The sequence below is a fragment of the Mustela nivalis genome, assembly GCF_964662115.1.
Source record: "Mustela nivalis genome assembly, chromosome: 13".
Taxonomy (NCBI): domain Eukaryota; kingdom Metazoa; phylum Chordata; class Mammalia; order Carnivora; family Mustelidae; genus Mustela; species Mustela nivalis.
In genome coordinates this window covers 83,631,014-83,654,949 of record NC_139032.1, presented here as the reverse complement: position 1 = coordinate 83,654,949, position 23,936 = coordinate 83,631,014, and the positions used below count along the sequence as shown (strand labels likewise).

The 23,936-nt window shown below is 40.3% G+C and overlaps 1 protein-coding gene across 9 annotated transcripts in view; it reads left to right on the top strand.

The window, feature by feature from the left end:
• SCAI (suppressor of cancer cell invasion) overlaps positions 1-23,936 on the top strand; it is a 143,147-nt gene that overhangs the window by 69,239 nt on the left and 49,972 nt on the right. For all 9 annotated transcript variants that reach the window (XR_014301975.1, XR_014301976.1, XM_082695536.1 and 6 more), the window contains 3 exons: positions 18,633-18,728; positions 19,289-19,375; positions 20,451-20,549. Coding sequence is in view for 7 of the 9 variants with exons in the window: in XM_082695536.1 (XP_082551662.1) it covers positions 18,633-18,728; positions 19,289-19,375; positions 20,451-20,549 (282 nt within the window). In the remaining 2 variants the exon portion in view is untranslated. The remainder of the gene's footprint in view (positions 1-18,632; positions 18,729-19,288; positions 19,376-20,450; positions 20,550-23,936) is intronic.

Sequence of the window (23,936 nt, the reverse complement as noted above, 5' to 3'; positions counted from 1 at the left end):
GTGGGTCTTGTGAGGTGGTATCTCATTGTGGTTTTGTTGTATTTCCCAAGTGACTAATGATGTTGGGCATCTTTTCATGTATGTATTAACCAAATGTCTTTTTTTTTTAGTTTAAGCCTTGCCTTGGGCTCTATGTCAGGCGTGGAGCCTACTTAAAATAAAAAATAAAATAAAATAAAATAAAAAATCTTAAGGGGGCACCTGGCTGGCTCAGTTGGAAGAGCATGTGACTTGATCTCGAGGTCATGAGTTAGAGCCCCACAGTAGATGTTGAGATTACTTTTTTTTCCCCTTATGGGGAAGGAGGGCCAGAGGGAGAGATAGAAAGAATCTCAAACAGCCCCTACACCCAGCCTGGAGCCTGACGTGGGGCTCGATCTCATAACCCTGAGATCATGACCTGAGCCAAAATCAAGAGTCAAATACTTAACAGATAGATCCGCCCAGGCACCCAGCCAAATGTCTATTCTAATCCTTTGATCATTCTTCCAATTGGGTTATTTATCCTCTTTTTTTTTTTTTTAAAGATTTTATTTATTTATCAGAGAGTGAGAGAGGGGGAGAGAGCAAGCACAGGCAGACAGAATGGCAGGCAGACGCAGAGGGAGAAGCAGGCTCCCTGCTGAGCAAGGAGCCCGATGTGGGACTCGATCCCAGGACGCTGGGACCATGACCCGAGCCGAAGGCAGCTGCCTAACCAACTGAGCCACCCAGGTGTCCCAGGTTATTTATCCTCTTAAGTTATAGTTGTTCTGGATATTAGTCCTTCTTGAGTTGTAATGATTCGCAAATGTGTATTTTTCCATTCAGTGGGCTGTCTCTCCACTTTCTTGATGGTGTCGTTTGAAGCAGAGAAGCTTTTATTTTAGTAAAGTCCCACTTGTTATTCTTCTTGTTCATTGGTTGTACTTTTAGTGCTTTGTCTAAGAAATCATTGCCTAACCTGAAGTCATCAAGTTTTATTCCTGTTTTCTTCTTTTACGCTGCTCGCTCTCCTATTTAGATCTGTGAACCATTTTTAGTTAATTTTTACATATGCTGTGAGGTCTTAGACATTTTTTTAAATCAGAAAACATTTTTTTCAGTTGAATATTGCATTTCTTTCGTATTTTTCTTTCTTGTTCCTTGTTCTCCCTTCTTGTTTATATTCTTGTATTGCTTACATTGAATATTCAGCCCAAATCCTCTGCAACAATCTAGTCGCTCGATTTTCATCTCTGTTCTTTTCTTCATCACTTTCAGAAAATGTCTCTGAAATTTGTCCACTAAATATCACATTTTATTTCTTTTTTTATTCATTTACTATTTACAAGACATATTTCTTCTTGTAATTTCATATCAGTACTTTTTTGCTATACTGCTTTTCAAAAACTAGGTATTACATATTTGACCCAAAGTTTACTAGTTCTCTGTATATTCTTATTTGAATGTAAGAATGAGTATAGTAGGAGTATGAGTATGTTTTCACTCAATATGTCTGAGAAGCATATTGGATTTAGCAATGTCATTTTCCTTCTTTTTTTTTTTTTAATTTATTTATTTGACATAAAAATCACAAGTAGGCAGAAGTAGGCAGAGAGGAGACAGAGAGAGAGGGAGAAACAGGCTCCCTGATGAGCAGAGAGCCCGACTTGGGGCTCGATCCGAGGACCCTGGGACCATGACCCAAGCCGAAGGCAGAGGTCCAACCCACTGAGCCATCCAGGTGCCCTGGCATTTCCCTTCTTATAAAGGAATTATTTTCCTAATCTGATTCTGAGTCATAAATGAATCATAAAGCTCAGGTAATCTCCTGCTAGAGACTCTCTGCCTGGTTAGCATCATTCTGTAACTACTACAACAGTAACAGTAACACATACATTCCACATAGCACCATATAGTTTATAAATCATTTTTAAGTACATCTTTATCTTTAGGCCACATGAGAACAGCATATATTGTATCCAAAACCCCTGCTAACTAGGAGTGCCTGCATGGCTCGATTGAGTGTCCCAACTCTTGCTTTTGGCTCAGGTCATGATTCTGGGGTCATGACATTGAGCCCTGCATCAGGCTTCACACTCAACAAGAGTCTGCTTGAGATTCTGCCCCCCCTACTCACTCCTCCCCCTGCTCACATACATGTGCTCTCTCTCAAATAAATAAATAAATCTTTAAAAAAAAAAACAGCTACTAACTAGAATTAAATTGTTTTATTTCACTCTGTTTTTGAAATGTTGTTTCAGTTGTGCAAATATATTTTACCAGCTCAAATGGGTCTCATTTTGGTCTTTTTTTTAAGTGCCATTTTAATGATCACACTGATCTTTTTTTTAAAGGATTTTATTTATTTATTTGACAGACAGAGATCACAAGTAGGCAGAGAGGCAGGCAGAGAGAGAGAGGGAAGCAGGCTCCCGAATGAGCAGAGAGCCCGATAAGGGGCTTGATCCCAGGACCTTGAGATCATGACCTTAGCTGAAGAACCCACTGAGCTACCCAGGCGTCCCTGATCACACTGATTTTATTTTGATTTTTAAAATTTTATTTAGTTTTAAAGTAACTGCAGAGTAAAATTTATCTGTGGGAATGGTAGGAAACCCTAATACATGGAGAATGTTGTGTGATCTCTAACCTTTAGGACTGTTTATTCACTGTTGGGGAAATTTATTATAATATGCCAGTGATGCCTATTTCAGTTTAGTTCTTGAGCACCTGAAACTATATCAGGTTCAAGATTTAATCCTTTTGACTCTTGTTCTCTAAAATATTCAGTACATAAAGACACAGGTCCCACCAGTTTGAAATCTCCCTTCTTCATTTGTTAAGTGAGAATTTTGTCAGTGTATATTTGTAACTTGCAGCTATCATAAATCGCTACCTAAAAGCAGTATTTTCTATACTGATACGTTGATTACCTCCCAGATGTGGAATAGTAGTTTCTTTAAGTGCTATTTTAAAATTTGACAATACTGGGGTGCCTGGGTGGCTCAGTGGGTTAAGCCACTGCCTTCGGCTCAGGTCATAATCTCAGGGTCCTGGGATCGAGCCCCGCATCGGGCTCTCTGCTCAGCAGGGAGCCTGCTTCCTCCTCTCTCTCTGTCTGCTTCTCTGCCTGCTTGTGATCTCTCTGTCAAATAAATAAAATCTTTAAAAAAATAAAATAATAAAATAAAATTTGACAATACTAATAAGGCTAGGACTCCTGGGTGGCTCAGTTATTAAGCGTCTGCCTTCGACTCAGGTCATGATCCCAGGGTCCTGGAATCGAGTGCCACATCAGGCTCCCTGCTCAGTGGGAAGCCTGCTTCTCCCTCTCCCACTGCCCCTGCTTGTGTTCTTGCTCTCACTCTCTCTCTCTCTGTCAAATAAATAAAATCTTTAAAAATAAAAAAATTTAAAAAACAACTAATAATGCTAAATTTTGGCCAAGAAGAATGGGTAAGCAAAGTCATCAGGGATTTATTTTCAATGTTTTGCATGCAGGGCTCTTTTTATTTTAAACAGCCTTAATTATTTCTAGGATAAAAATGGTGAGTAAAGAGTACATATTATCTGAATGCTTTTGGGCTGCTGTTTGAGAGGGATGTGACTAGTGGTGGCACAGGTCTATAGTTCTCTGAGAGATTAGTACTCAGACTGTCTTCCATTTTCTTTTCATTTTTTAAGAAAATCTATTTTATATACATACCCAAATATGGAATAATATAGATCTATTAAAAATATTTTGGTGGATATGTAAATGAGAGTTATATGGTATATGGTTAAATGATATATAGTTAAATGAAAAAGTGCAAATTGTAAAAACTTCATGATCTCAGTTTATAAAAAATTTTATATTTCATCGATGTCCATTTGCCATACTAACTCTTAGAGGGGACTCTTTGCTCTTAGTGCCCAGTTCAGTCCCTAAACAACGACCAGATATATTTGGGGGCTGGTTTTCTCAAAGTGTCTGGCACATGTAGGGTGTGTATTTTTTGTGCTTGTTTCTATATAGGAAAGTGCTTTATTCAGTATTAGATCTTGGTTGAAGACCTCCCTCTGTTTATAAGTTCTGTAGGTCATGTTAGAGTTCCCTAGAGTGGTGGGTTGTGGGTTATATGGCATTCTTATCCACACCGCTCTCCTGTTCCCTCTCCAAAGAAGTTCTTTGAGTTACATGAATTAAACACCTCTCTACTTTCAAGAGTTAATATAGTTTTTGTGCATTTCTTTTTTTTTTTAAGATTTTATTTATTTCACAGAGAGAGAGATCACAAGTAGGCAGAGAGATAGGCAGAGAGAGAGAGGAGGAAGCAGTCTCCCTGCTGAGCAGAGAGCCCGATGCAGGGCTCGATCCCAGGACCCTGGGATCATGACCTGAGCCGAAGGCAGAGGCTTTAACCCACTGAGCCACCCAGGTGCCCCTGTGTATTTCTTTTAAAATAGAGATTTCTTTGGTAAAAATGAAAAGAAAGGTTTTTTTGTGTTTTCCCTTCTTCTGGTTGTGTTGGTCTGAATAGAAAACAGGATCATAATGTTTATAGAGAATAAAAATATATTGGGGTGGTCTGGACCAGCTCTGGGATTTGGGGTCAGTGGGGACTCAGCTGGAGTAGCGTGGCCTTTAACAGGTGCCCTTCATTCCTGACATTCCTTTCACTATTAGTGCTTATCTTCTGGCTAGCTTGCTTTTGTGTTTTCACTCATTTTTCCTTTGAGGGGCCGTTGTGGAGGGGGAGGAGGAAGGGTAGAGGGAGTGAGAGAATCCCAAGCAGGCCTCACTTGCAGCACAGAGCCCAACTTAGGACTTGATCCGATGACCCTGAGATCATGACCTGAGCTGAAATCAAGACTCAGACACTTAACCAACTGAGCGACCCTGGTGCCCCAACTATTTTTCTTGAGTTCATGAAGTAGTTATTAAACTTACAGTGCAGTGTCATATACTTTCAGACAAGTACATACATTATCGTGTGTATAGTGTGTTTTGTACAAACAGGGCACATCTGTGTTGTTTATACTTGGATGAAGAAAGAGAACACGTAGCAACTCAACAGCCCCCTTGTGCCCCCCTCACTTGGACTTAAACTCCTTATGAGCAGACCAAAAATGTGCATTTCAGTGTGTGAAAGGCTTCAGAGTTTCTATGTAATATCTTCCTTGGGTATAATAAATTCCCTTTTTACTCTAGAAGATGTGTCTTTCCACCTTATATTAAGTCTTTCATCTAACTTGTCAGAGCCTTTTGATTCTCCTAGATGTGAATATCTTAATGAAGTGTTTTTCTTGACTGAAAATATCTCCTTATATTATGTGCATAATAAATAAGTTCTTTCCACTCACTGTGTCAGAAAACATAGTCCAAGACAGTGAGAAATGGATGAAATGAATGGTGTTTTTCTTTTAATAGCTCTTGCATGTAGTTACAGTAGTAATGAAGTGAGAATAATGTTGGAAATATCTTTGAATACTGTCAGAAGAAAATGATCAAAAGCCCAAGTGCTTGCAGGGTTCCAGTTACCATGGTGACTAAGACTGCTAGAGCAGAATGGAGTCCTTGCTGGGATTATATAAGGCAGCATCTTGAGACATGTGTTAGAGATACACAGCTGTGTCTACCAGTGAGATCCATGACTTTTGGGGCTTTGAGACAACAGAGGCCTCCGAATCACTGATTATTGGACTCCAGAGAAGCAGATACACTTGGCCAAAATAAGCATTGGAGGCCATAAATATAAATATATATATTGACAGAGAAGTACACCAAAGAGAAGTGTAATGGTGTTAAATAAAAATAACTGCAGAGATTATTTTGATTAAATATGCTCCCAGTATTTAAGTTAAAGAAGAAATCCCCTACACAGGAAAGGGTAACTGGGAAAGTAAGGGTTCGCTCCCTTGGCCCCTTCCTACCCCGCCGCCTCCTTCCCCTTTCTTCCCTCTGTTTCTGCTGCTCCCTCTTCCTTCTCTTCTATCCTCAAAAAAACCACTATTTTCCTAGAGGCGAGTTCTGGTAATAGTAAAGCATATGTGATTTCAGAGATAATCCTTAAACTACCTGTACAAACCCGTGACGAATGCTTTTGTCTTCTGTGGCTTACCATTCAAAAGAACTGCACACACATTTGAGGTCCACGACCCCCAGAGCACAGCAGGTATCTTGATCACGTGATCTAGAGAAGCATTGACTGATAAGAATTTAATATGAGCCACAAAGGTGATTTTAAATGTTCTAGTAGCCGGATCTTAAAAATGTAAATAAAAAAGAAGTGAAATTAAGGTTAGTAATGTATTTCGTTTTATCTAGTATATCTGAAATACTTTATTTCTACATGTCATCAATATAGAAAAATTATTGAGATCTTTTATCTCCTTTTTTTCTCACACTTAGTCTTTGAAGTACACTGAATATTCTTACTTACACATATTCTTAATTACGTACATTTCAGTTCAGATGGGCCACTTTTCGAGGACTTCGTACCCATATATGGCTATTGGCTCAGACAAAATACCTCCCACTTTCAGCTTTCGTTCTCGGGATGGTCTGCTGTGCTTTCTGGTGAATACATACGATACATACGGGCATTTGGGGGGGTGGTGGGGCTCTCTTCTTCACAGGTCCATCAGACCGTCGCATTTGTTTCTTCTTTCTCTTCCCGTACAGACGCCAGTGGCCTGCAGGTCTCTTGGACCCACCTGTGTTTGGGAATTTGAGAGATACTTTGTTACCCACTGTGTAGTTTGCTAGGACTATCGTAATGAAATTCCACTGATGGGGTGGCTTAAACAGCAGAAATTGTTGCACAGTTCTGGAGCTTAGAGTCCAGGAGCAAGGTGCTGCAGGGCTGGTTCCTTCCCAGGCCTCTCTTTTCAGCTTGCAGATGGCTGTTTTCTTTCTCATATGGCCACCCTTCTGTGCGTGTCTCTCTGTGTGTCCCCATCTCCTCTTGATAAGGATTGTATTAGTGCCCCCCCAAAAGGCCTTGTTTTAGTTTAATTACTATACTTCTTTAAAGGCCCTGCCTCCAAAGGCACATTCTGAGGTACTGGGGGCCAGGACTTCAATATATGAACTAGTGGGTGACATAGTTCGCCTGTAACATAACACTTATTTTTGCTGAAAATATTGTCTGTGGGTTTTTGGTTTTGTTACCTAGTGGTTCTGTCTGTTTTTGGAATGGATCTGAGTAAATTAAAGACTGTGCTGCTGCCCTTTCCCCAGAATCCAGAAAATCAGTGATTTAAATGCTATACCAAGATTTTAAAAAATAAAAAGAGATGAGTGTATTTCTAATTAGTTCTCTGTGACCGTCACAGTTCAGTATAACCTGATCTGGAACGTTACTGTTTATGAATACCTTAATTGCCTGGCTAGGAATAGAAATAGGGCTTCTTCACCTTTTTATTTAGTTGCTAGTGGGTGAGATCAAGGCTCGGTAAGGGGGAAAGTATTTGTGTTTACTTTTTGAGGTCTTCCAGGAGGAGCATAAAGAGAAAAAGTGAAGATGTTTTAAGAACAAGGGATTTCACGAAATCCTCCAGACACCCTCATTCGCATCTATTTTCTTGGTTTATGAATGAGAAGGCTGAAGCTTTGGCGTATTAAGCAATAGCTTATGTTAATAGGATAGGTTCTCATTTGGGAATTGTTACTTCAGAGAAGTGGTTCCTCCGTATAGGAGTTAAGATCCCAGAATACCAGGGGAGCTCTGGTAGCCTCTTCTCCCAAGGTGATATAGGCGAATGCTTGACGGTAGGACTGGTACAGTTAACTCCCTGGCTTCTTGTACTCCTCTCCTTGGTTCGCAGAGGAACTCATGTCTGTAGAGCTTGAGTATTGTTATACCTACAAAATAGTCATGGACGCTTGGTGGGACAAGGCAGCAACACCATGGAGGGGACATGGCATCTAAAACTTGACAGTCTTTTTTTTCCTATGAGCAGGATGCCATTAGAAACAAATTTATGAATAGTTCCATTTCTAAATGTAAGAATTTTTATACTTCCCCTGGAGCTGGTTCATAGGAGGAAGAGATACCATTCCATAGCTTTATTTGGCTTGGCATGTCTGAATTCAAACTGGGGGTGATTATTCGAAATTGTTCAAATTTGCAAACCATTATTAGGAATGGAACAATTTGCTAAATGCCTCCTTTTTAAAAAAAATATTTCATTTATTTATTTGGCAGAGAGAGAGCATAAGCAGGGGGAGTGGCAGGCTGAGGCAACGGGAGAAGCAGACCCCCCCCACTGAGCTGAGAGCCCAACATGGGTCTCAATCCTAGAACCCTGGGATCATGACCTGAGCCAAAGGCAGATGTTTAACCAGCTGAACCACCCAGGTGCCCCTGCTAAGTGCCTTCTGTGTGCCCACACCATTCTAGATATGGGGCTAGGGATAGGAACAGGATACCAAGATAGATAGGATGTCCACCTTCAGCCTATTCAAGCACTCTTGGGCACTTTGTGTCAAACCCTCATTCAAAAAAAGCTTTGCTCCCTCCTCAGTAAACAAAAGGCTTGATACTGTGGTATCATTAAGGTACCCTCCCCTAAAGGAAGCACTCAGCGTTAACAGCCTACACCTGTTGGTACCCCTGGCACCTTCAAAGTCACAGATCCGTTCCTAGACCTATATTTGAAAACCAGATATACCAGTTGGCAAAAAAAAGAAAAAGAAAAAGTGTTAGTGTTAAAACAAGGAATTGCTCAATTGACTTGGCAAGTCCCAAACACAGTTTTGTCCGGTATACAGATAGACACAGAGGCATGGATCAGAACAATGGTGTCCCTGTAGTACAGGCCTCTCTGTGTACACCAGACTATGTGAAGGGACGCTGTGCTCCTTGACTGCAAACCTTGTTCAGAGAAGTTGAATCAGGCCCTTGACCACAGCTTTGTTGGAGGTCACTTGCATCCCATGACCTGGGGAGCAGAATGAGCTCACAGAGAAGAAATTTACTAGTGTGGAATCAAAATCTAGGTGGTTTTCCCTTATGGTAGAAAGAAGAGAACGTTATATTAGGGGTTAGGAGGTTTGGATCTGAATCACAGCTAAACAATTTACTGGTCATGAGTTCTCAAGCAACTCACTTTAAGCTCCTTGATCCCCACCGTGTGTGTGTGTGTGTGTGTGTGTGTCTGTGTGTGTGTGTGTGTGTGTGTGTGTGTGTGTGTGTGTGTGTGTACATACGCATGCCCTGGAGAAGCCAAGCATTTAAGGACAGGCTTAGGAAAGAGAAGCCAGTAGAAGAGAAGAGAAAGAAGAGAGAATTACAAGATGGTAGAAGTGGTGAACAGCCGCACGCCCCAGGAAGGACTGGCATGCAGAGGATGGAAGGGTGGCTGTTGAACCGGGATGTCAGGTGTGGGTGGGCATCAGCGATCCCAGCTAATTCAGTTTAGTTAAGGCATTTGATTTATAGAAACCCAGAAGACATTCCTAAATTTTGGCATCTCAGCATACTCTGGAAACAGCTCGGGGAACCAAGTTTAATCATTCGCACTGCACTTCTGCCTTCCTGTAGTCTCCTAAGTTTTGTTGATGGAGTTTAGGATTTAAAAAAAGAGTGAGATAGATGTCATACTTTCAATTTCCTCTAAAGCTTTGGAAGAAGAGTATGAGCAGCCGATTTATAACATAGTTGCCTTTGCAAAAAGTGAAATATCAGGTCGTTTCGCTTACAGGATAATTCACAGGGCCCCATTTAATTTAATTCTATGGACCATTAATTTCCCATCTCTAATGTCAGTAATAATGACCAAATGATATATTCAGAGTTTCACACCATAGTCAGGCTCTGAATAGTAGAGGAATTTGTCTAAAACTCTTTATAAAATACTTTAGTTAGTTTTAGACTCTAATCGAATTATAACAGTTTGTTTATTAGCTTCTGTGATGTGTCTCATTAGAGAAAGGGTGATCATAGGACTTACCCTAAGTTAAAAAAAACTTAACTCTGTATTGAAAAAGAAATTCCTGTCTTTAGAGCTAAATTTTTAGACTGTAGTGGCACATATTCTAAATTCTTTTGTGGGAAATAGTATAGAATTTAGCCAACTTTGTTCAGAGCTATAAATCAGAAAATATTTGGATACTTAGTAATTATTGTCAGGAGCCTTGTTCTAGCCTTTCAGATCGCCTTCTCGTGTCTAGCCCAGGAGCAGAATTCCCTTCCTTAAAGCTTTTTACGCTGAACACCTGAAACTATATATGTCATCATGAAATAAAACACCAATTCTAGTTGTTTTCTCAGTTAACAATGTGTATTACTGAGGTTTATTAAATCTGTCAGTTTGGGAAACTCAGAGTAACTTAAGCAGGCACATGCTTCCTTGAAAGTTTGCCTACAGAGTCTGTACAATATCTGTAAAGAAGCCCCCAGTTGTTGTCATTTCTTGTGGAGGTAATGTTGCCGCTGCACACTGTGACGTAATATACAGTCTTCCTAGCAGCAGCCACATGATAAGAGTCTTAACGATTCTGGCAGCACCTTCAATTTTAAAATGTCTGATTAGCACTTTCTCACTAGAGGTACATGGAGACATTGAAAAAACAAAAGATGAAAACTTAACAACAAATGTGGAAACTGGTATCTATAGTTAACTTACTTCTGTAATCTGGAATGAATTTCTCCTTATCATAAGGATAAGGAAACAAATTTAAAAATGTAGTTACTAACTCATTCTTGTTATGGGCACCTGAAAATTTCACATAGTCCTTTTGCTTTTTTTATTCGTTGTCTTAACATCCAGTAGAGAAATGCTTATCTTCTTTCACTTATTAACTCCACTTACAGAAATTTACCTTTTACTCATATTGTGTAAATATTCAAGAATAGTATGAAGATGTTTATTGCAACATTTTTGTAACAGGGAATAACTGGAAGCAATAAAAATGTCCGTTGGGGGGCACCTGGGTGGCTCAGTGGGTTAAGCCGCTGCCTTCGGCTCAGGTCATGATCTCAGGGTCCTGGGATCGAGTTCCGCATCGAGCTCTCTGCTCAGCAGGAAGCCTGCTTCCCTCTCTCTCTCTCTCTGCCTGCCTCTCTGCCTCCTTGTGATCTCTGCCTGTCAAATAAATAAATAAAATCTTTAAAAAAAAATGTCCGTTGGGAAGGAATTGGTTAAATAAATTGTTTATTGTGTGCTACATTATATGCAGTGAATAATGAGATAATTGTATGCATTTAAAAAATGCTGAGGGGGGCCTGGGTGGCTCAGTGGGTTAAGCCTCTACCTTCGGCTCAGGTCATGATCCCAGGGGCCTGGGATCGAGTCCCACATAGGGCTCTCTGCTCAGCAGGGAGCCTGCTTCTCCTCATCTCTCTCTCTGTCTGTCTCTCTGCCTATTTGTGATCTCTCTCTCTGTCAAATAAATAAATAAAATCTTTTAAAAAAATGCTGATATATTTTTAAATTTAAAGAACATGTAAAAATAAACATACAAATAAAAGGTATATTGTAGAACATTATATATTTACATTATATATTTACTTAAATGTACATCAAAAATGCATTTTTTTAAAGATTTTATTTATTTATTTGACAGAGATCACAGGTAGGCAGAGAGGCAGGCAGAGAAGCAGGCTCCCTACTGAGCAGAGAGCCCAATGCAGGCTCGATCCCAGGACCCTGAGATCATAACCTGACCCGAAGGCAGAGGCTTTAACCCACTGAGCCACCCAGGTGCCCCTAGAAAATGCATTCTTAATGGTGATTATTTGGGGGGGGCTAGAGTTGAGGGGGGGAAGCAATAGGGTATTTTTTACAATGTGTAGCATTTTATTTTCCAATTGGCTTATATTAATTTCAGAATTGAAAAAAGCAAGAAAAAATTACAATATTTCTGTGATAGATTGCTTATAAAAAATCCTTCTCTTCCCTGTGTCCATGCCCACGAGCCATTCCCTCCCATAGTCTGTGCTCAGCCAAGGGGATTGCTTTGGCCAATGGAACAGCTCAGACATGATGCAAAGAATCAAAAAGAATGATGCATATTAGAACTGCCCTCTGTTTTGCTGCTTTTGGGATCCTCAGCTGAGTTAGCCTGTTGGATGAGAAACACATGACCCAGCACCCTAGCTGCCGGTCAGGTAACTGCCAGATGTCTAAGGGAGGCCTTCCACCAATAGCTGTCCGCACTTGGGCCTTTGTTTCTCTTGCATATTATCTTCTCTCTCTCTGTCCGATGGTCACTTCTTTCTCTTTTACCTATCCAGCTCTCTTTCTTCAAGCAGCTTTCCCTGACTACTCAAGTCCTCCAGTGTATCTCTTTTCTATACTCTTTTCTACACTCAGTCCTATATAATTTAATACTTGGGTGCTGTTTTTCCTCTTTTTCTGTATATGTGTTCGTCTCTTCTATCTAACTGAATTTAAGCTCCTTGGTTGTGGAGATCATGTTACACATCACTTTCTCTGGCCTTCGTGATACTTATCACTTGATAGAATTATACGCAATAACCAGGTTTTCTACTTCTATCTCATGACTTCAAAAGACACCTTGCGGGGGCGCCTGGGTGGCTCAGTTGGTTAAGCAACTGCCTTTGGCTCAGGTCATGATCCTGGAGTCCTGGGATCAAGTCCTACATCAGGCTCCTCACTCAGCAGGGAGTCTGCTTCTCCCGCTGACCTCTCTCCTCTCATGCTCTCTCTCTCTCTCTCAAATAAATAAATAAAATCTTCAAAAGACACCTTGCCTAACTGCAAGGCAAGGTGTCACCAATAGCAAGATCCCCTACTAGGGCAGGAGAAAAGCTATAGAAACATAAGCTGTATTTGTGTCTGCTCTGTAGCCTTCTTATTTCCATGGAATTAGGTATCCTTTGTTAAGTAAATGACAAAATATATAGCAGCCTTTTGTGTGGGGGGGGAGAGTCTCTTTCTTCTAATCTCAAATATGTATTTGTACTATACACTGTGCTGCATATGATTATATTAAACTTGAAAAATGTTAACAATATAGTAAGCGAGAGAAGTTTACATGACAAAACAAGTACTGTGCCTGTATACACAAATACTGTGTATGTATGTATATATATATCCCTCCGCTCTCAGCCCCCAACAACTGAACAACAAATACTACCTCAAATTTCATTAGATTAGTATAGTTTACCAAGAATATTCAGCTTACTTAGTGAGATAAACAAAGGATTGCTTTTATACTTGAAGGTTAAACTTAGGTTAAATGAGAGAATTTGAAGTCTCTCGTTTGGGGGCGCCTGGGTGGCTCAGATAGTTAAGTGTCTGCTAAGGTCATGATCCTAGGGTATTGGGATCAAGCCCCGTGTGGGGCTCCCTGTCCAGCAGGGAGTCTGCTTCGCCCTCTCCCTCTACTGTTCCCCCTGCTTGTGCTCTCTCACTCTCTCTGTCAAATAAATAAATAAATCTTAAAAAAAAAAATAGAAGTCTCTCTTTTGGGGGTGCTTTGGTGGTTCAGTGGGTTAAGCATCCAACTTTTGATTTCAGCTCAGGTCATGATCTCAGGGTTGTGAGATTGAGCCCTGCATTGAGTTCCATGCTAGGTGTGAAGCCTTCTTAAGATTCTCTCTCTCTGCCTTTCCCCCTGAAACACACCCCCTTTCTCACGAGTATGCACATTCTTCTCTCTCTAAAAAAAAAAAAAAAAGAAGTATCTCATTTTACCATGAAACACGTAAGTATTTTCTCTATTTTAGGTATTTTAGTTGCCATTTGGGTTATAAGGGTCATTCTGAAGTACAGCCTTCACTTCTTTGCTTAGTTGAAAATAATGCTACTGGTGATCAGAGGGTTATTGATTTAACTGAAGTTGTATTAGCATAGACAGGTAGATTAATGAAAAAGAATAGAGTCCCCAAACACAGCCACTTTGTCTGGCAACCCCAAATAGAAATGCTCAGGTATATTGGGATTCATTGTACTGTTTTCTACTTTTGTGTATGTCTGAAAACTTCCAGCAGAAACTTTAAGACATAACTTAAAAAAGGGGCACTGGGTGGCTCAATGGGTTAAGCCTCTGCCTTTGGCTCAGGTCATGGTCCCAGGGTCCTGGGATCGAGCCCCGCATCGGGCTCTCCGCTTAGCTGGGGGCATGCTCCCCCCACACCGCCTGCCTCTCTGCCTACTTGTGATCTCTGTCTGTCAAATAAATAAATGGGCTCTTCAAAAAAAAAAGAAAAGAAAAGAAAAGACATAACTTAAAAAAATAAAGATACCTTTCACAAAAGCAATAAAAATATGAGACATTGTAATAATGTGAACCAATAATATTAGATCTTCATGCAAAACATTATAAAATTTATTTAGTGCATATTTTCAACATAAATGGAAAGAGGTACTATTGACACTAAAAATTATTTTTAAAATGTCAGTTCTCCAACTGGATGTCTAGATTCTTTCAAGTCTCATTAGAACCCATTAGGATTTTTTTTGGTAGAACTTGATAAGCTGATTTTAATGTTCATATGCAAGTATAAGGAACCAAGAATAACCAAGGTATTCCTTTAAAAAAAAGAGGAAACGTCACACTTTTTTTTTAAGGTTTTATTTATTTGTTTCTCAGAGAGAGAGAGATCTTGCACAGGCAGGGGGAGCATCAGGCAGAGGGAGAAGCAGGCTCCCTGCTGAGCAAGGAGCCTGCTGTGGGACTCGATTCCAGGATCTTGGGATCACGACCTGAGCCAAAGGCAGACACTTAACCCACTGAGCCAGCCAGGTGTCCTGATGCCACACTTTTTAGTAAAGCTGTAGTAATTAACAGAATGTTAATGAGGAACTAGAAAAACCAGTAGAATAGAACAAAGAGCTGAGACCCAAGCAAGCATAAGGGAAAATTGATGACTGCAATTCTAGTCCTGTCAAATTATTCAAATTATTCAGATTTTTAAAAATTTTTTTAAAGATTTATTTATTAGAGAGAGTGCGAGGGAGAGAGAGCACAAACTGGGGAGCGGCAGAGCGATAGGGGGAGATAAAGAATCTCAAGCAGACTCTGTGTTGAGCATGGAGCCTGATGCGGGGCTCTGTCTTAAGACCCTGAGATCATGGGGCGCCTGAGTGGCTCAGTGGGTTAAAGCCTCTGTCTTCAGCTCAGGTCATGATCCCAGGGTCCTGGGATTGAGCCCCGCATCAGGCTCTCTGCTCAGCTAGGAGCCTGCTTATTCCTCTCTCTCTGTCTATCTCTCTGCCTACTTGTGATCTCTGTCTGTCAGATAAATAAAATAAAATCTTTTTTAAAAAAAGACTCTGAGGGCGCCTGGGTGGCTCAGTGGGTTAAGCCGCTGCCTTCGGCTCAGGTCATGATCCCAGGGTCCTGGGATCGAGTCCCGCATCGGGCTCTCTGCTCAGCAGGGAGCCTGCTTCCTCCTCTCTCTCTCTCTGCCTGCCTCTCTGCCTGCTTGTGATCTCTCTCTGTCAAATAAATAAATAAAATCTTTAAAAATAAATAAATAAATTAATTAAATTAAATTAAATTAAAATTAAAAAAAGACTCTGAGGGCGCCTGGGTGGCTCAGTGGGTTAAGCCGCTGCCTCAGACTCAGGGTCCTGGGATCGAGTCCCGCATCGGGCTCTCTGCTCAGCGGGAAGCCTGCTTCCTCCTCTCTCTCTCTCTGTTTGCCTCTCTGCCTGCTTGTGATTTCTCTCTGTCAAATAAATAAATAAAATCTTTAAAAAAAAAAAAAAAAAGACTCTGAGATCATGACCTGAGCAGAAACCAAGAGTCAGATGCTTAACGAGTTGTTCCTGTCATTGGATAAAAAAAAAAAAAAAGAATTCAGAGGGGCGCCTGGGGGGCTCAGTCGTGTTGGGCATTTGCCTTCGGCTCAGGTCATGATCTCAGGGTCCTGAGATAGGGTCCTGAGATCGAGTCCCGCATCGGGCTTTCTGCTCAGCAGGGAGCCTGCTTCCCTGTGCTCTCAGCCTGCTTCTCTGCCTACTGGTGATTTCTCTCTCTCTCTCTGTCAAGTAAATAAGATCTTTTTAAAAAATTAATTCATTTAGGGGATGCCTGGGTGGCTCAGTTGGTTAAGCAGCTGCCTTCAGCTCAGGTCATGATCCCAGCGTCCTGGGATCGAGTCCCACATCAGGCTCCGTGCTCCGCAGGGAGCCTGCTTCTCCCTCTGACTCTGCCTGCCACTCTGTCTGCCTGTGCTTGCTCTCGCTCGCTCCCTCTCTCTGACAAATAAATAAATGAATAAAATCTTTAAAAAAAAATTAATTCAGTTAGAATTTGTTAATATATATCTGAAATATTGATTATATTAAACAGTTGAATTTGGAAGGTGAAACTTTAAATCTTTTAAAATGCTATATTATTGTATGGATGAATTTCTTTAAAAAGACAGAAAAAGAACTTTCCATAGAGATTGAATTCATACCTTTTGGTAACTATTCATAAAAACCCCGGGACGCCTGGGTGGCTCAGTTGGTTGGACAACTGCCTTCGGCTCAGGTCATGATCCCGGAGTTTCGGGATCGAGTCCCACATCGGGCTCCCAGCTCCATGGGGAGTCTGCTTCTCCCTCTGACCTTCTCCTCTCTCATGCTCTCTCTCATGGTCTCTTTCTCAAATAAATAAATAAAATCTTTAAAAAAAAAAAAAAAAGTGTTCTTTAAAAAAAAAAGAAAAAAACCCAAAAGCCCAATCAGTAAACAGGAGAAGACCAGTCATAGACTCGGATAAGAAGAGTACCTCACTGGAATCAGTGGGTGGTTATTGTTCGTTTGTAAAACAACCAGTGTTGGGCAGTACGACCCTCCCAAGATTTGGTTGACTCTTTATTGGATTCACGTAGCTTTCACAAACCAACAGCCATAGCCCTAGTTTTTTGAAACTTGCCTCTTTTTCTCTTCTAGAGGTTTTTACAGACACCTTGAGCTTCTGAGGCTTCTGCAAAACAATTGGATCCTTATTTCCTTCTCCCTGATCCAGCTTGTTCCAGTGAAAAAATACCCTTGGGGCCACATTCATAGATTTATTCATAGGCTCTAAGGAAGGTTTTGCCCTGAGGCTGAGACTCCGTGGTTAGTGGTGTTTGTAGCCATCTTTCCCCCTCGTATCTTTCACCCAAACGCATGAGAAACTGTTCTTGCCGTCCTGAAAGTTCTGGAACTGGTGGGTCATCACTTTTCCTTTTCAGCCCAGCTTGCAGCTAGTTCTTTTCTGAGTTCATCTCTTTCTCGTGTTTGTGAAGTGCCCCTAACAGCATCCGGGGCTAGTAGCATACTTTTCCCAGCTTCTTTGTATAAATCCATATGTTCACCAGTCACTTTAACTGCTCTCCAAGTCATTGCAGGCAGATGCTGTTTTGCCTCTGTATTGTATGCGTCATCATTTTTCCAGCCTTCAGTGACAGTGTTGTGTTGCTCAGTTCCAATGCCAGTGTTACATATGTTATGTATTTGTTATGGCAATAGCCTCTTCCTGGTATCCATTTCTGTACTGGCTTTTCCTCAATGAGGCTGCTGTAACAGCTCCAACATTTTAGTGCCTCACTACAATAGAGATTATTTCTAGCTCCCGTGCTAGCTGTAAGTTGTCTGCAGTTCTAAAGCTCCACGAAATGGGTCTGACTCTGTGTTCCAGGCTAAGGAGCGGCCCTATCTTGGTCTTAGATTGGAGGGAAGTGAAAGTGCTGAACTGCGTAGTCTCTCTCTTGTCATCTTCTAGGACATGGTGTGGGAAACTTGCAATTATATTTCATTGGCCAGAGCAAGTTTTAAGGCCAGGCCCAGTGTTCATACGACAGGGAAGAATCTGTCTCTAAGGCGTGTGGTTTGAGTCGCCAGACCTAAGGGCAGGGATGTATAGTTCACCTACAGAGAGACGATAGAATAATCAAGACCAGTAATACCACTTGCACATCCACTGCTAGATGCGTTCCCTAAAGCAGCACTGTTTTTCAGAGTGCTGAGTTCTTATGTGAAGATAATGAAATTCTAATATGAAGATAACATTTGGAAGCTATCAGTGCGTAAGTGACTACGAATAAGATCACCCCAGGAGAAGAAAAAGAATGCTAGAAACCTCATGGGACAGTGTCTACAAAAGAGACTAAGAATGAACAGAGGTGGAGCGCCTGGGTGGCTCAGTGGGTTAAAGCCTCTGCCTTGGGCTCAGGTCATGATCCCAGGGTCCTGGGATCGAGCCCCACATCGGCTCTCTGCTCGGCGGGGAGCCTGCTTCCTCCTCTCTCTCTGCCTACTTGTGATCTCTGTCAAATAAATAAATAAAATCTTTAAAAAAAAAAAAAAAAAAAAGAATGAACAGAGGTGGGGAGTAGAGTAGGAAAGAACAAGTCCTGGACTCTTACAGAACAATTTCTGCTCCAAAAATTACAGCTTTTTAAAAAAGAAAGCCTGAGGGGCGCCTGGGTGGCTCAGTTGAAGGCAGATGCCTTCGGCTCAGGTCATGATCCACAGGTCGTGGGATCAAGCCCCACATCAGGCTTCCTGCTTGGCGGGGAGCCTGCTTCTCCCTCTTCCTTCCCCACTGCTTATGTTCCCTCTCTCGCTGTGTCTCTCTCTGTCAAATAAATAAAATCTTAAAAGAAAGAAAGAAAGAAAGAAAGAATGAAAGCCTGAATGCAGATGCTTTAAATCTCTCTAGTTTATACCATCACAAGTCTTAATTTCCAAATAGCTTAGGAGTTTTAAAAGTAATACGTGTTTGTTTGTCATTACAGAGATTTGCCACAATATGGGCAGAAGCAGTGGCAGTCCTATTTTGGAAGAACTTTCGATGTTTACACCAAACTCTGGAAGTTCCAGCAGCAGCATCGGTAAAGGAATTTTACAGTTACAGGAGAGTGAAGGGCCAGTTTATGTTAGTTCCAGTTTTGACCTTTACTACCTCAGTACGCTTTATCTCTTGGTGCATTTTAATATAGTTCATCTTCATGACACAAAGGAAAATAGATTTTTTTCCTATTTATGTAAGTTTTTAAAATGTAATGTTCTCATCTGACCTTTAAAGAGTGTTATATCTGAAATGGTTCAGATCAACATAGGTAGGCTTGATGCATGGTTTCATTCTAAAATAGGTGTTGTTTATTTGGTCAAAGCTGTATTGGGGGGAGGTTGTTGCTTTTAATTTTCGTGAGCATAGCTCAAAGAAGTTTCTCTTCATATTTCAGCATACTTTAGGTAGACATTTAATACATGCTTTTTGAATTTAGTTGAATGATGTTGAAATCTCATGAAAAAGTCATGAATTTGAATTTATGAATTCAGAATTTCATGCTGAATTGGGTGGTATTTTATCCTATTAAATTTACAGATTTGGTTATTTTTGGAATTTATAGTCTCTTATTTCTATTTTCTTATCTCCTATGTAAAACAGACAAGTCTTGGATAACCGGTATGGCTTGAAGCGGTGGCAAATAGGGGAAATTGCTTCTAAGATTGGGCAGCTATACTACCATTATTAGTAAGTGAATTACATATGGAAAAAATAAAGCATTGTCCTGATTTAAACACAGCATGCAGAAGTATGCATAATATACTTACTTGGCAGGAGGGAAAACTAAGGCATTACAAATGAACCCCAGATCGTAGTGATCAAAACAGTATTATGAAATGATCTTCCATAATTTAAGTAACATTATTTGCTTCAAAGGCTTGCCTTCCTAACAGTTCATTTGGGCAGACTCATTTATAACTTAAATGCTCGTGATCTTGGTTTTAGATAAATCGTAAATATGAAATGAATTTATAATTCTTAATGGCTTCACTTAAATCTTGATCATATCATAACTATATGTTTGAATGAGTGGTTTTGGGGGAATACTTTAAAACTCATATTTGTAGGATATATCTAAAAGGCTACATGAAGCAGATAAATCTCACTGATGAGATGAGATCCTTAATGATGAGTCAAGGAAAGAAGATAATTCCTTTTCGGAATCTAAATCTCGTTGAGTATCGGGTATACCATAAAAAGCTTGGACCATATGGAATTTCTTCCTCTTCCTGTCTCTTGGCATGCCATCCAACGTTCCCCCATTAAAATCACTCTTTCAGGTAGAATATTTTCTTAAGAAGTCTCTTGTAAAACTAGAAATGTTAAACAGAGAACCTGATTCATCAGCATCCTCTGAAGATTAATACGGATTAGTCCATTTCTGAGTCCTATGAGAAACTGAAGAAATGAGCCAAAGGACAAGTGACTCTGTATGGATTTGGGGAAGGCTGTGAAAGGTCTGGTGGAAAGATGTAACTGGGTGGAATGCTGTTTAAAGAATCCTTTTAAAGAATGAGAATAATGTGTACTTTGGATTGCCATCAAAAAAGGCTTGGGAGCAGTGGGGAGGTATTTTTTTTTTTTAACCTTATCGTTATTTTTACCCATTGTAAGGGTATTAAGATTATTGCGTTGCTGATTGCAAATTTAGGATAGTCCTTCCCGTCCCCTCCTGTAGAGGAATAGAAGAAGAATAAAACAAGTATTCGTCATCAAGATTTTGAGACACTGTCAAATTTAAGGATTTTTTTTTTCCTCATAGCCTACGCACATCTGAGACCAGCTATCTGAATGAAGCTTTCTCCTTCTATTCTGCAATCAGACAGAGATCATATTATTCTCAAGTCAATAAAGAGGACAGGTATGCACCTACTATGTTTTTAGAGAGGAGATAAAACACTCAGAATTTTTAGCCTGTATGGAAATTATGCAAAGAAGCACACATTTGTTTATAACTTTTATTAATTTAAATGGACTTTACTGAGCACCTTACAATATATTAGGCCTTTTTTTTTTTTAGTTTTTAAATTTTTATGAACATATATTTTAATCCCCAGGGGTGCAGGTCTGTGAATCGCCAGGTTTACACACTTCACAGCACTCACCATAGCACATACCCTCCCAAATGTCCATAACCCCACCTCCCTTTTTCAACCCCCCTCCCCCAGCAGCCCTCAGTTTGTTTTGTGAGATTAAGAGTCACTTATGGTTTGTCTTTCTCCCAATCCCATCTTGTTTCATTTATTCTTCTCCTACCCCCTTAACCCCCCATGTTGCATCTCCACTTCATCATATCAGGGAGATCATATGATAGTTGTCTTTCTCCGAGTGACTTATTTTGCTAAGCATGATACCCTTTAGTTCCATCCACATTGTCGCAAATGGCAAGATTTCATTTCTTTTGATGACTGCATAGTATTCTATTGTGTATATATACCACATCTTCTTTATCCATTCATCTATTGATGGACATCTAGGTTCTTTCCATAGTTTGGCTATTGTGGACATTGCTGCTAAACATTCACGTGCACGTGCCCCTTCGGATCACTACGTTTGTATCTTTAGGGTAAATACCCAGTAGTGCAATTGCTGGGTCATAGGGTAGTTCTATTTTCAACACTTTGAGGAACCTCCATACTGCTTTCCAGAGTGGTTGCACCAGCTTGCATTCCCACCAGCAGTGTAGGAGGGTTCCCCTTTCTCCGCATCCTCCAGCATCTGTCATTTCCTGACTTGTTAATTTTAGCCATTCTGACTGGTGTGAGGTGATATCTCATTGTGGTTTTGATTTGTATTTCCCTGATGCTGAGTGAGGTGGAGCACTTTTTCATGTGTCTGTTGGCCATCGGGATATCTTCTTTGCAGAAATGTCTCTTCATGTCTTCTGCCCATTTCTTGATTGGATTATTTGTTCTTTGGGTGTTGAGTTTGCTAAGTTCTTTACAGATTTTGGACACTAGCTATATTAGGCTTTCTTAAGCATACAGACCTATGTTACCTAAAAGCAATAAATGTCATAGATGTAACAACAAATGTCCTAGTACCTGGGAGAAATCAGAGCATGAAGGAGGGGTTGATTATTTCTTAATGAGAGATTGGAGAGACCCACAAAGTTTCATAGAAATGAAACAATTCCAAAGTGAGGCTTAGCGGATAGCCTTTGTTCTTGTTATCCTGTATAATTTAAATTCATATACATTCAAAAGCCTGCTGACAGCTGTGGGTGGGGCTAAAGAAAAGGCCGCTAAAGCTGTTTACATTGTCTTATATAAACTGGATATGTTACAGTGGTGTAGCTCCACTGTAAGAAAAAAAAAATCATGCAGAATTTATTCATTCCCAACTGTAATCTGTTGAGCCACGTGTTTTGTATTTGGCAGTGGTATAGATGCTTGGGTGGGAGAAGAGAAAAGAAAAGAAGAAGGTTTACAGGTGTTCTCTTTTCCTTTCAGAGGATTATCTTCTTATGAAGTTACAGAAATATTTGGGGTACGGGTAGACTGTGATATTATTAATTCCAGGGGAAGACATAATTGCTGAAAGAATCAGGGTTCTGCTGGAGAATCTCTGTTACTAGTATTCCAGGAATTGTTGGAAGGGAAAACTCAAGCATAGAAGATCTGAATGTTCTCTCTACTGCCGGCAGCAGAGCTCACAGTTGTTATATAGTGAAAAGATTATATTCTCTTACCAGTAGACAAGAACATAATTTTGACATATTTTTCTAGAGAACCCTTTATGGTTGGCTATCATAAGCTTTCTGGCTAAACAGCAGTATTTTTTGGAAAGCACCACTCCTGTAAATCCCCTTCATTCCCTAGCAGATCTTGTTCAGGCTTGTGCAAAGGAGTTTGCTTGATACAAGGAAGGCAGGCAGATTCTCTGTTTTCCCTGAAGTCATCAGTGTGCTTCATTCTTCCATCAAAAGTTCCATCAGTTACCTACCTCTCCTTCAGATTTTCTCATGGCTTACCTCATCTATTCTCACTACAGATATATTTCCTCAGAACACAACCCCCCCCCCAATTTTTGTGTTCATACTGTACAATTTGAATTCATGGTGAGATAAATTTTATTTCTAAAAATATGCAAAGGGGCTATGTAATGAATATCTTTTCAGTATGAAAAGACATATAAGGGAAGAACCTTTTTTTTAAAAAAGATTTTTATTTATTCATTTGAGAGAGAGGGACAGCAGGAGCAGGGGGAGGGGCAGAGGGAGAAGGAGGAGCAGGCTCCCTGATGAGCAGGAACCCTGTGCAGGGCTGGATCCCAGGACCTGGATATCAGGACCTGAGCCAAAGGCAGACATTTAACCAACTGAGCCACCCAGATGCCCCAAGGAAAGAACCATTTTAAGCAATAATGAAATACCTTGTATAATTCACTCTTGTGCATTTTCTAATTCACTCAAAGGGAAATTGGCCTTGGGCCCTTTGGCTTAAAACCAACAGTTTCCTTTATTAAAATCCTTTTCTATCTTAATAGCAAATACCCCATATGAATGATTTTCCTGTGCTGCCTCCTAGAGCAAGGCAGATGAACAGAGGTAGGATTATTTATTTATTTATTTATTTGAGGTAGGATTATTTATAACCAGTATGACAAATCTCTTGCCTGAGGCCACTAAATTAAAATCTTGACCTTGTTCCCTGTACCTTAGAAAGGATGATTGTTGGTAGGTTGTTTCTCAGTTCATACAGGGTAGGAAGACAGCCAAGGTAACTTGCTATTAGGTACTAAAATGAACAGCTGGTTTAGCATAATAACCCTCTAGTTCCATCCATGTCTTTGCAAATGGCAAGATTTCGTTCTTTTTTTGATGACTGGGTTATATTCTATTGTATTAATAAAGTAAGATGAAAACTGAGAGGGAGGCAAACCATAAGAGACTCTTAAGTCTAGGAAATAAACTAAGGGTTGCTGGGCTTAGGAAGACACTTGATACAAGGAGCACTGGTGTTGCATGCAACTCATGAATCACTAAATTCTACCCCTGAAGTTAATAATACAGTATATGTTAACTAAATTGAAATTAAATAAAAAAATAAAGCGAACAGCTGGTTGATTAAAACTAAGTAAGAGAGTATTGCACAATTTCGCAGTTCCCTTAAAAGCAAAAATCTCTCCTCAAAGGGGCAAATTCTCTCTGCATTGTCTCAGTACCTAAGGACTGTGTTAGAGCCAGAAGGAATGGTACATTCCAGTGATCACCAAGAGCGACACATACACAACTCTGAAAATGTCT